The sequence below is a fragment of the Pogona vitticeps genome, chromosome 6 (genome assembly GCF_051106095.1).
Source record: "Pogona vitticeps strain Pit_001003342236 chromosome 6, PviZW2.1, whole genome shotgun sequence".
NCBI lineage: Eukaryota > Metazoa > Chordata > Lepidosauria > Squamata > Agamidae > Pogona > Pogona vitticeps.
The window spans coordinates 1,429,919-1,442,396 of record NC_135788.1 but is presented as its reverse complement, the minus strand read 5'-3'; the positions used below and the strand labels follow the sequence as shown (position 1 = coordinate 1,442,396).

At 49.9% G+C, this 12,478-nt stretch overlaps 1 protein-coding gene, 1 long non-coding RNA gene and 1 other non-coding gene across 8 annotated transcripts in view; 2 read left to right on the top strand and 1 right to left on the bottom strand.

Annotated features, from left to right (window-relative positions):
• Positions 1-5,392, bottom strand: part of CCM2 (CCM2 scaffold protein) — a 29,287-nt gene extending 23,895 nt beyond the window's left edge. Inside the window, exon 1 of the mRNA XM_073002717.2 lies at positions 5,175-5,392. Coding sequence (XP_072858818.1) covers positions 5,175-5,204 — 30 coding nt within the window. The 5' untranslated portion in view covers positions 5,205-5,392. The remainder of the gene's footprint in view (positions 1-5,174) is intronic.
• Positions 5,393-5,967: 575 nt separating this feature from the next.
• LOC144583773 (uncharacterized) lies at positions 5,968-10,374 on the top strand. Of its 6 annotated transcripts, none has more exons than XR_013537705.1 (5): positions 5,968-6,078; positions 6,570-6,697; positions 6,985-7,124; positions 8,059-8,218; positions 10,112-10,374. It is a non-coding gene; the product is annotated as an uncharacterized LOC144583773 (long non-coding RNA). The 6 variants fall into 6 exon arrangements; XR_013537703.1 differs by having other exon boundaries at positions 8,053-8,218; XR_013537708.1 differs by lacking the exon at positions 5,968-6,078 and adding an exon at positions 6,107-6,245 and having other exon boundaries at positions 8,053-8,218.
• LOC140701567 (small nucleolar RNA SNORA9) lies at positions 9,247-9,384 on the top strand. Its single transcript, XR_012080458.2, has one exon. It is a non-coding gene; the product is annotated as a small nucleolar RNA SNORA9 (small nucleolar RNA).
• Positions 10,375-12,478: the final 2,104 nt, after the last annotated feature.

Genomic DNA, 12,478 nt, shown 5'->3' with positions numbered 1-12,478 from the left:
GACACAGGACAGCTCACAATAAAACTCGTGCAAATGCATAAAGTTAAACCTATGTTATTTTTAAACCACCACTACTACCAGAGAAATAAAATACAGCATCCATTGTATTAAAAGTTCCTTCTTGAAGCAAATGAAGTCCGCCTGAAGGAGGGATTTGGGATTTCATATCACATCTCATTCCCAAGAACTTTAGAGATGTCTCAGCCATGTGAGTGCAGTTAACTGTTTCCTTTGGAGTGATACTAAAAAAGAGAGAAGAACACAATACTAATCGCCCATTTTGCCAATGAACAAGAGCAGGGTGATAAGACCATCAGAAATACACACACAGAGAGAGTTCATGAAGCATGTTTTTCTGGGGGGGTTGGCATGTGAGAAGGGAATGCGAGGCTCCTCAGTAGTGCTCACGCCCATTATTATAAGAGTTTTGGAGACAGCTAAGAGTATTATTTTTAACCACATCTGTAAATACATACAAGATTCAAAGCAAGAAAAAAAGAATCAGAACAGCTGCAATAAGACGCCACACACAGCCAGCTGAAGTTATTTAAAGTCATGCATTGCTATTCCTGGTTTTATCAAATCCAGCTGCTACCCAGACAGGACGCATCCGGGAGGGATCTTCACACACCCCTTTGGGGAAGGAAAAGAGGGAGGGAGGGGGAAGGAAAAGGAGAGAAAACCAGGAAGAAGCTCTAGGGATTCAGCAATGGCACCAAAATTTCCACCAGGACTGCCTTCAGCCCAACTTCCCCTGTTTCTGGGATTTTTTTTCTAGGTAAATTTGACTGTTACCAAAAAAAAAAAGTGCAGGAAGGAAGCAGTTCTAATTCCAGATGTTTGATGCAGATATAGATATCTCTATCTACATCAAACATCTGGAATTAGATCTGCCCCCTTTCTGAACTTTCTGAAGCCAGGGCATAACAGAAACACATTTACGAATCTTTCGATCAAACCATTCCACCTACAAACTCAATTCCTTCGAGGGCCCCCAGCACTTCCTGCCAGAGCTCTCCAAGGTGGGTGGGTTGTCTTATCCGTCTTTCTTTGAATATTCCATATATTCCCAAAGCAGACTTCCTTTATGTCTGTATTCATTGCAATAACAACAACATTAAAAAAATCTCTGCGTTTACAATCAGATTTCCCAAGTTACAAAAAAATGGGCTGCCAATTCCCCACCTTAACACAGCCTAAACAAGTTTGGAGAAGAGCAGCAGTATGGGGAATCTGGGAGTTGTGGTCCCCAAACCCTGTCTTTTCTGAGTGATGAAAAAAACTTTTTTACAGAAGACATTTGTGGGATTGGCACAGTTGCTTTGCAGCACCTGATTTACTGCCAACTGGTTCAGCAAAAAAGCCAGGCACCCATCAAGTGGCCAAGGACAGTAAGGTTGTATCACCTGACCTTAAGGATGATGAAGGACATGCAGAAGAGCCGTCAAAGCAACGGCTCTCATCCTGCCCTGCCCAGCAGGAGTTGAAGTGTTCCTTCTGTGCATGGCTGAGTGGAGAATAAGACATCAAAGCTCTGCATTCAAAGTGACTTTGGAAAAAGGTGATTCTATAGATAACTTACTCCCTTTTGGGGCATTTCTTCACAGACAGGAGCTATGACTGAGGCAGCCAGGATTTGAAAGCAGGGATTCTGAGATAGCAAGAGAAACTCGGAAAGCTGCTTGGGACTAGTCTCGGAATAGTTTGCACTGAACGCCCTCGATTTACTCGCTGTCTACGGCAGCCCTCCCTGGCCCCATCACTCTTCGAACCAGCAGAACTAGAGTTTCAGTCAACAGAACCCTGCCGGTCTACCAGCAAGATGGGAGCTACGGTCCAACCACGTCAGGGAGGGGGTGGGGAACACGGAGCCGATTGGCCAGCTTACAAGTCAGACAAAAGGGAGGGCAGGCCTTACCTGTCAAACATAATGACAGAAATGCTCACCAAGCAATGGGACTAGGCAGGGATTAGGGTGCTGGCTGTCCCTCTGCACACGAGCACTCAGTGTGCGGAGCAGGGAGGGCTTGCTTTCAGGGTCTCCAGCACAACAATCACTCTCCCTTAAAGTAAGGAAAAGAACCGTTGCCAATATACAAAGAGATCCGATATGGGATCATAGCATTTATGTGGGTGGTGGGTGGGTAGTTGTTTTTGATTGTTAGCTGCCCGGAGTGATGCCGGGTCCCTAGATGGGCGGGATAGAAATGTAATTAATAAAATATGTTTGGAATGGGTGTGATGGTTGCAGATGTCACAAAGGAATGGTGGACTGGTTGCTCCCTGGAGGCCAGCACTGCAGTAGCTAAGCAGCGATAAGGAGGGTTCTCTGCACGAGAAAGCATGCGGCCTCCCAAACCCATCTGCCTTCTTGCCTTCCTCCTCTGCTCCTCACAAAGGGACCCTCCTTCCAAAGAGTTTGGATACCACCTTCCCCGCTTCGGAAAATCAAAATTGTCTGCCCTGGTTTTCTGCCAGTGCCTTTCGGTCGAATCTACATCACAGGCAGACAAACCAACTTGCGGCTGGAAAACAGAATGCAGAACATGCACATAAAAGCACTCCTGAGACCATTCCAACACACAGCGGAATGTGCCGCACAATTTAAATACTTCTTAAGTCCAGAATGACAGACGTTTGTCCTGAAGGCAATCCAGCGGTTCTGCTGTAAAGGACTTTATCCAACCTTCTGCTTGGCATGTCATCATGGGCGGCTCTGCTGCCACCTTCCGAGCTAGTGGTAAATGCAGGTTTCTGTGGTGAACATGCTGGATAAAAATAGCGCCTCGGCCACAGTTCTGTCCCAGGCTTGAAAGGGTGGAGAGAGATCCGGCTTCCAAGCTTTTTCTTGTTCAGTGAAAAAGTTATGAGCTCATAGGGTGGCTCTTACTGCAGTGAGGATTCTGGAACCAAGTCTTTTTGAGAGCAGCAGAGAGGGAGGGAGGGAAAATGGTGCACATAACTCTTTTCCCACTCCACCGTATAAACCTTCATAACAATTCCCGAGGGGTAGACTGGGGCTGCAAGCTAGTGATGGATCCTAGCCCATCATGAAGCAAAACTAAGAAGCTAACATGGGAGAGGAAGAATGTTAAAAAAGAAAGCATTCAGAATCAAAATGATTCCAAGGCAATCCTCATACTCATTTCCTCAGCAGATTATTCTCCCCCCTGCCCCCCACCCTCCCAAATCCTCAGGGACCCATTCCTACTGTACAATGCAACCTAACTAAAATTAGGTACCCCTCCTAATTAGAACAGTACTCTTGGGAAGAGTCAGATGCATGCTGGAGAACAGTCAAGCTAAAATAAGTAACTGTTGTCCTTGCACGGTGTCCTAGTCATGTCCAAGAACCATCCCCTGAACAGTTTCCATTGAATATTAAAGAATAATTTTATAAGGCCCTCGGACAGATTAACAGCTAATACAACCCATCACCAGTTCTTTTGTGAATTACTGTATTGATGCACATAGACAGACACACACACACACACACACACACACACACACACACACAAAACACGTGGAGTTATTTGCAACCTTCTCTCCTCAACAAAGAGATTTGCAGGAAAATCCTGTCATTACTTTCTGTTTTCTGAGAAAGGCTGCCAGACTTTTAAGGCTAATGCATGCCTTCATCTACAAAAGTCCCATTCAGCCACAACGGTTCAACAGGAAGCACACAGGAAGGGTGGAAAACCAAAAGGTTTGTCAGCTAGACCCAGCCACAAAAGACCCATTTTTTTCCTGGTTTTGAGAGCCTGGGCCAAAAAGCACCAGCCCTCTTCCCATGCTGAAAAATATTTAGGCTTCTAGCAGCTGCCATGAAATAGTAAATGCCCAGGAAAGCAAGTTACCGGGAATTTCATTGCCCAGATACTGTCAAAAAGCTAAAGGATGTCAGCATTCCAGAAGTAAAGTAATTAGGAAATGCTGAGAAGAAAACCAAAGTGTAATAATAAAATAATAATCAGGCCCGATTGTTAATCTCAACAGGAATGGATACGGAATCAATGGGGTTTACACTATGGCTGACTTTCCAGTCAGCAATGGTTTTGATGGGTCTATTCTGGGGTTATGGGAATGTGCGTTACATAACTGGAGAAAAGAGCGAGAAGGTTTTGCCTTTTGTCATCACAAATGGGCCCAGGAGCGCCCGTGAAGCGTGACTGCAGGAGAGGTTAAAATGGAAGTATCCTTTCAAACAAGGCAGACCCGTTCGTCGCTCGTCAGGACAGACAACTGCACGGAGCTTCTGAATTCAGAGGCAGCTACCTCTGGAAAGGGACGCGGGGCCAGCAAACCTCCACATCGTGTTCTTGACCCATTTCAGGAGGCAGTTGGAGAGCAGACGAACTAAGGATTCAGGCACAGATCGGGGGGGGGGGGCAGGCGGGCAGGGGAAGCTTTGGATACAGACCAAGGGCAAAGATTTCCTGACCCTTACCACCACCCCCCATGACCCGACACAGCAAAGGCTCTGTGACAGCCTTGCCAATGACCCCCTTTTTTAGTCCACGATTTCTTCGGGGGGGGGCACCAGGAACCCTGCTGGCTTTGCGCCCATGCCTTTGAGGGAGAGACAAGAAATCATGGCCACGCCACCTGGGCACCATGGAGGGTCAGCCTTTTAATAAGGACTGCCGTCTGCTGGGTCTACTTTTAATAGTTTTTTAATCACTTAAATCCTTGCTCTTTAATAGCAGTTACTTTCCTTTGGAGCTCTTGGTTATGCGATGCTACCATTAGGTCTTATCCCGTGGTGAACTACCCAGAGCGACCACCGGCCAGATATAAGCAGTATAAAAATGGAATGAATGAAGGAGTAAGCAAATAAATAAATAATAAATAAACAATAGGGGGAGGAGAGAAGTCCTGGACTTGATGCGGTGGGACTCCTGCACCTTCTGCATCTGGGAGCAATTACCTCATTATGCAATTATACTTATTTATGGGGTTGAGTCAGGAGGGGGGGTCGTGCATCTCCTTCTAAAAGATAAACTTTTTTTGGCGGGGGAGAAGATCAATGCACCTTGAGTTTAATTTACTTGGGGGGGGGGTTGGAAGCGACCCCCCCACCTCTTCACCCCTCCCCTCCCCCCCTCGAGCTCCAAACAAGCCCCTCCCCCACCGGCCCCGGCCCCGCCCCCTCCCCTGGTTCCCCCCTCCCTCACCTTTTTGCCCCTCTTGCCTTCCTCCTCCATGGCTCAGGCGGGGCCCGGAGGCATCTCCCCGCCCGGGGCCCCTCTCTCCCTTCACAGCGCCGCCATGGCCGCCCCCGGGAAGAGCGGGAGGCTCAGGCGGAGGGAAAGGCGCCGCCGCCGCCGCCGCGGCCACAACTTTTCAATCCTGCCGCCATCTTGGGCGTCGGCGTTCCCGGCATGCACCGCGCCCTCGCCTCATTCAGGCCTCTCGGAGCCGGGTTGACGTCAGTCCTCCGAAAGGGGGGGAGGCGCAGGAGCACAGAGAAGGGAGCCAGAGCGTCCCTTTATGACGCAAGGGGCGGGGAAGAGGAGCGTGCAGGCGTCTAAAGACGATTTGCCCGAAGAGGTACAGAAAGGATTGAGAGCTCGAAGGGCCTCCACTTCCGGTTCAGATTAAAACCATCTGAGGGGCCCAGAGGATGAAGAGAAAGCAGCCTTGAGTCGACGAGAATCTTCAGTACTTTCTTTATCGCCTTTTCTTTGTAACTCCAGGGCATTCCTAGCGTTCTGGATCCGCACAAAGAGGATTCTTAGGAGCTGCGCTCTAGAGCCGGAAATCGATTGCAGAACTCATCGGTTCGCATCTCTTCGGTCCTCCTCTTATTTTCCCCGCCCACTTTGTTTAAACTGCCGGACGTTGATTGGCTCTTCCCTTCCAGGCTCCGAGGTTTCTCTGCTTTGGGCCGCTAGAGGGCGCGGGAGGGGCGGCGACCTGGAGGCGCGCGTCGATGAGGTCACCGCGCGCCCAGGGGTGGAGAGGCGAGGAGGAGGAGGAGGAGAAGCCGGACGAGCTCTCGCGGTCTGGGCGGCGTGGCCGTCGGATCGGTCGCCATCCCGGGTGAGGAGGCCGTGTCCGCGGCCCGGCGGGGGACGGGTAGGCGCTTCGGCCCCTGCCCTTTGACTGACAGGCAGGCAGGCAGGTAGGCAGCCTTCCTTCCGCTGGCCGGGCCAATGCGGTTCCCGAGTTTAGGCCCCGGCGGACTACCAGTCCCATCAGGTCGCTCTCAGGCCCGTAGGCGAAGGCTCCCGGCGTCGTGGATGGTGGGGTTTGTAGTTTTTTCCCCCATGGAATCCCCTTAGACGCAGGGGGTCCCCTTCCCGGTCCTGTTATTCCCCCCACCCCTGCTCGGACCCTGGGAGCCGCAACACGCGTGTCTCTCCTTTCACACGAAAGGTGCAGGGTGGGGACGAGAGGCCGCTTAGAAGCCCCGGAATGCCTCGGTGGAAAGTGGGGGCCCCCCGAGCCCACAGCGCCCCTTGGTCTCGGGTTTGATTGACTTCGCTTTTCCTCCCAGGGGGTCCTCTTTGGGGGAAGGGGAAGGACCTGCTTGGTTTCATTCAGAAACTGTTTTGCTCTTTTGCCAGGAACGTCTTGAGAAGAGTGCCTGGAATAAAAATTTAAAAAAAATATATTTCAGAAATGCACAATCCCTAGGAAGCGATGTGGCTGCGAAGTTTCAGGACGAGAGTTCGAGGAACGGCGCCTGTGGAGGGTGAGTCTCCCCCGCAAGACTGCTCCCGAATGAGGGAAGGGGTCCAGGCCTGGTCGGGGTGCATGGCCCCCCCCAGCAAGCTTTCCAGCCTGGCTGAGTCTGATCCGGTAGGGCTTGCAAGACCAGCTGTGCGAGAAAGCGGGGGTGGGGGGGGAAATCAGAGGCCATTTCTCTACTCTGGTAGACCCCCCTCAGCCGACACTTTCCCAGAGAACTGGGAAAGTATTTCAGCACCCTGAGCTCCCAGATATATTTCAGCAGCGGTGCTTTTTCTTGCCTCTCCACAGCATCGGCCCAAGGTTGTGCAGTGCCAGAGGGACCGTCAGCGCAGCTCAGAGGGTTCAGGGGCCGTCCCTTGTGCTCCGCAGCTCTGGGCAAAAGGCACACATCTGGCTGATCCCTGCTTTGAGCCTCCAAGTGGCCTAAGGTAAGTCTGTCCACAGTTTCCCCTTTGGGCTCATGGTGTCTTTTGCAGATCAGTCAAATAGGTAAGAGTAATGATCTGAATTAAAGGTGCCTGTGATCTTACATACACACATGCAGGCCTCTCGGTATCCTCCAGGGTTAGGAGGCCTCTGGTGCCCCTCCAGATGTTTTGAGTGTCAACTCTTAGAATCTGGGACCGTTGCAGTGCTCAGAATATCTGATGGTCAGCAAGTTCTATTCCTCTGACGTAATGAACTGTCGACGGTGAGCCCCGTCTGCCGCCTCTGGTGGTGATACCTGGCAGGGGATGCCAAAATACCTTTCCAAAACTAGGACTCCCTTTTATTGTGTTGCTGTCTTCCCACAGCTGTGAATTAGCAGAAGTATGTGCACCCTTACCTAGATGAGGAAAGGTGTTTTTTTCTTCCTGGTGTAAAGTTTCTGTAAAAGCAAGAGTAAAAGGGGTAGAAAGGGGCCTGTGAGTCGTTTCCCCCCCCCCCCCCACAGCCTTTTCATGTATGTATTGAATGCAGAAGCAAGGTTCGCTCTGGCTTTTTCATTTTAATCGCCAAATGAAGATCTCATTTGCCAGTGAATTTCCTTCCCTGCCGTAGATTATTTACACAACACTCGTTGAAAGCCTGTGGGCATTCCGTGGTGCCTGATATTAAGTGCGCGCAAATAAAAGGAGCTCGAAAGTTGATAAAAGGACATTACTTACCCAAGCAAGCATGCACGTGTGTGTTTTCCTGAATTTCAGGTTTTAATGGATGCAGGAGCAGCTGAACAAATGGAAGGCCTGTTTTCTTTTTTTTAAAGGAAAGTCATTGGAATAATTGCCACATGGCTTGGCTGCAAAGACTTTGGTCTGTAGACCCACCCTGCAGGAATTTTGGAGTTCACGGACCTTTCTTCTTTCTGTCTTTCAGTTCAAGATGTGAGGTGAACAGGCTCAAACAGCGCTGAATGAGGAAACGGTGGTTGCAGCCCTTGTGGGAGATGCTCCGGGAAAAGTTCCTGCTTGACGGATGCTGAATCAGCCTGGTGTTCTTCCCCGCCAGGTCTGATGGGTCGTGAATTCCAGCTTGGGGAAAGGTGAGAATTCTGGTCTTGGTGTGGATGATGCTTGCGATTCAGTGTGTGTCTTGTCTGTCTGTCTCAGGGTAATGTCACAACGTCTCAGATTTTTGGAACTAATGGATGCTAAGGGTTCCGTGGCCCCCCTACCTGTGTTTCAGAATCCTTTCTCTAGGAGGCAGGAGAGCAGGGAGCGTTTTCATCTTGGTATCCGGGCACTTAGGCCTTCGGCTGGAAGTGATGGGAATGGCAAGCCAACAGATCTCAAGGAAATCCCTTGGAGAATATGGGTAGATGGCCCAGCTTTATGATTGCACCTAAGCCAGAAGGAGTTTGAACAAAGCAAAAAAAATATAAAACATTGGGTTGGAATAACTGAGACATTACAAGAGATGGCAGAAGAGCAGGAGGCAAGGTTTTGTTGAAAACAAGTAGAGAGGATTACGGTTTTGGTGTTTCTGAGTTTTAACAGCATCCTCTTGAGTAGCCAATGCAAGACCTTCATTACCATGTTGTAGCTCACAAAAGTAAAATCGCCTCTCCTAAGCTGACATGTTCATGCCGGCTGGGGTGTTGGCAGTTGTAAAGAGGAAATGCAGCTGGATGCTGGGACAGGCCGGTCCAAGAGATTTTCATATCATTTAATGATCAGTAGCTGCCATTAAATTGTATCGCATTGCATCATCACGCAAACCACGTGTCAAGTAAGACTGGGTGAGTTTTTCTTTCTTTCTGGTTTCATAAACTTGTTTCCGGGAATGTCAGTGGTGAGCAAGATCTTATGTTGGTTACTGGAATGACTGTTCAAAGAAAAATATTATTGCTTCAAAACGTGTTGGGTTGCAAGAGCCTCTTCATTCTCAGAATGTTGGCACTTTTGAGAACCAGCCTCCTTTTGCATTCTTTCCTGCTCCTTAAGACCTTTCTCCTTTTCAGATTGGGGACTGAGGACTGTTTAAACCCTCCTAGCCAATAGCAGCCAAGATGTGTTGTGTGAACAGCTGCTGACACGGTTGTGGGGATCTTTACTCTTTTGGTGTCCTTCCTCGCAAGCCTTCCAGCGTGGCTGGGTCTGACCCATGACCCAAATCATTCCTGTAGCGCTTGCAAGAGCAGTCTTGTGATGGTTTGAGGCCTTCCTCTGCTTCAACTTCGGGGAAAGGTTATAGAAATCTCAAACATGTCTTGTCCGGGCGAAACAGGGTGGCGCTCGGAGAGTGTGGTTTCCTAGAGACACAGAAGATCCCCTCCTGGTGGCTCCTGACGTAGGCAAACCTGGGAGGGAGAAGCTGTCAGTTGTAAAATCTTATCACAGTTGCCGAACTGGAGAATCAAGTAGGAAAGCAGGCTTCTGCGTCCAGAACAGAGCATGTTCTGCAAGTCTTTGTGCACATCCTGTGTGTTTTGGAAAAAAAATCCAGCATTGGACATCCTGAGGATCTCGACCGCTTGTTGAAAAATCAGTACAGAAGGGAACCAGGCAGGTTGCTGGCCCACAGAGGAGCTTGGAAGCAGCCAATTCCCTCTGGCAGAAATCTTAGTAACTCCAGAATTTGAAGAGTGCTGTGGCGCCTTAAAAGTCTAACAAACGCGGGTGTCAACCTTTGTGGACCACAGCCACGTCATCCGATGCATCCAAAGGAGTGTGCTATGATCCACGTGAGTCTATCTCCAAACGCCGTTTGTTAGCTTTAAGGGCCCACAACACGCTTCACATCTGGAGGAGCTGCATAGGAATACAGACATTTAAGCACAGATGAGCTGATAAGCCCACGTTGTACTGTAAACTTGACGGGTGCCGATCTTGGAAATTCTGGTTTAGAAATTGTCTTTTATTCCCCTGATGTCATATTCTTGCTGAGTGAATTTAGAAAGACCAGCTTGCAAAGCCTTGAACTTTTTGTCTTCCAGGTTGCCTGCAAAGAGGAAGCTACTGAACGGCGTGGGTGCTTCCCTCAGCTGCCGTGTCTGGCGCCCTCCTCCACCTGCTGGGGGCTGTGTGGCGGGGCTGTGGTCGCGTTCCTTCACCATGTGCCAGCTCATGGACGTCTCTTGTTTCTTTCTGACTCAGTCTGAGCAGGATGCAAAAGTCACATCTGCTGGAAAGAGGAAGTTTCTGCTCAGCTAGCTGCTCAGCTAGCCTCAAAATTCTTTCAATAAATATGCAGATCAAATTGTCAGGTGCTCTGTGTCTCATGTGAATGTGCTCAATGTTTCTCTCCCCCCCCCCCCTTTCTGAGTAGGAAACTTCCAGAGAAGTGCTTTTAGACTAGAACGAACCACAACCCACAGGATCTGGGCGAAGGGGTTTTTTTTAGGGCAACTTTCTGGGAAAATTTCAAACAGATAAGAAGCCCTAGTTTTCCTAAGCTGCGTCCTCCCATGTGGTTTCTCTCCCTCCCCGGATTTCCTTGGGGGCATTTCCTTTTAAGTGCCTGTTTTGTTGGCTGTATGGTGTAGTGGACAGAGTGATGGACGAGGACACAGGAGGCCTGGGTTCGATCATGCCGACTCACTAAGGGAACTGAGAAAACCACTCCTTAAATATCTCACTTACCTTGAGAACTCCTGTTAATAAAAATGGCGTGCTTTTCCAGGTGGAGAATGCTCAGAGGTGGCTTCCTATTCCCTCCTTCTGGGGGTGCCCCGGGACGGTGCAGCTTGCCCAAGGCCACCCATCTGCCTACAATGTTCTGGGTTGTAAACAAAGCCAGGGGTTTTAAGGAGGAAGTGTGTGTTTTTTTAATAGTTTCAAACCATGGTTTCCCTGTCATCTTGATCGGAGGGGATGGAAGTTCACAGTCTGGTACAGCTAAAGGGAATCGGGATGGGAGAAGCTGCCTTAGTTCCTGTTAAATGAAGAGACTTCTGAATGTCTTTTTCTGGGGTGGGGGAAAGAAATTCCCGGCCAAGACCTGTGCAACACGTCTAAGGGGTTCCTGTTTTGCTGACCTTTGAGCGCCTTGTTGTGTCCCCAGGAAGGTTCTTGCTAGGCAACCGGGAGCCTTTGCAAAGACTGAAAAGAGGAAACTGACATTTTTAACTGCAGGCCGGAGCTGAAGGTGTTGCCGGAAGGCAGTGAGCAGCGCAACAGCAGGCCGGCGAGGGTGGCGGCTTTTTCAAGACCGGCAAAGAAGAAGAAAACAAGCCCAGCCAGAGACTGAAGTCATAGGGTGACAGATTCTTTCCTTCTTCCTTTTTTCCTTCGGCTTTGTCCTCCTGGCCCTTGGGCGAGCTACTCCGATGTGCTGATTTTTGAAACGGGTGGCAGCAGGTTGCTTTCGAAGCGAACCGCAGAAACATTCATTCTGCGGCATGTTTAGAAAGTGCTAGCCAGAATCTTTGTAGATCAGAGGTTGCCAGGGATGTACAGAATGGACCCCTGGTGCAGATGCCAGGCAGGTTATATATACCTCGTGGGGGACATCACACCTTTCTGTCGGCTGGGGGAGGGGAGAAGCACTGATGCACATTTAGCCCCAATGGCATTCCTTCTGGATCAGATACAGATATAACCTACCACCAGGTAGGCCAGGCCTTTAGGGCTGGGTTAGAGACAGGCAGCAGGTAGCCATAGATGCACATACCTATGCATGTGTGTATGTATTTTTCCATGTATAAGATGCCCCTCCAATTTTGACTTTTTTGGTCCTGAGTGCCCAAATCAGTGGGCACCTTCCGGCCCGGTGCGTCCTCCAGAGGGTGGCTGGGGGTCGCCTTTTCCCCCCTCCCCAAATATAGCCAGGACCTTCACTTGGGCTTCCTGCCCTCCGCCCTGCTTGCTTGCTCTCCTGCAGCACCAGAGTCGCCGTCAATGCGCAGCAGTGATTTCACGCTGACGGGCAGCTGGGTGCACCTTCATCTCCACGTCCTCCGGTTGCTGTTGCCACCTGATCACCACCTCCAGCACCATTTCTGGGCTCCCTTCGGGCGAGGGAAAAGGCAGCAGCTTCGGCTTGAACTGAGCTCCAGCAGCAAGCAGCACCCCGTCCTGTATCAGGCTGGCATGAGGAGCAGCATTGGCATGGCTTGTGTGCCCACAGCGAGGGCTCGGCGTGCCAGCTGTGGCAGGCATGCCATAGGTTCGGCTTGCTTCCATGTATAAGATGAACTTCAATTTTTAGTCTTAACTATTTTAGGAAAAAGTAGCATCTTATACATGGAAAAATATGGTATATATACACACACACATGGAACAGTGACTGACAAAGTTGATTTGGGGCCCCGAGAGTATTTTGTGTCCCTTACACAACCAGCCACACCCACACACCCCAGGGG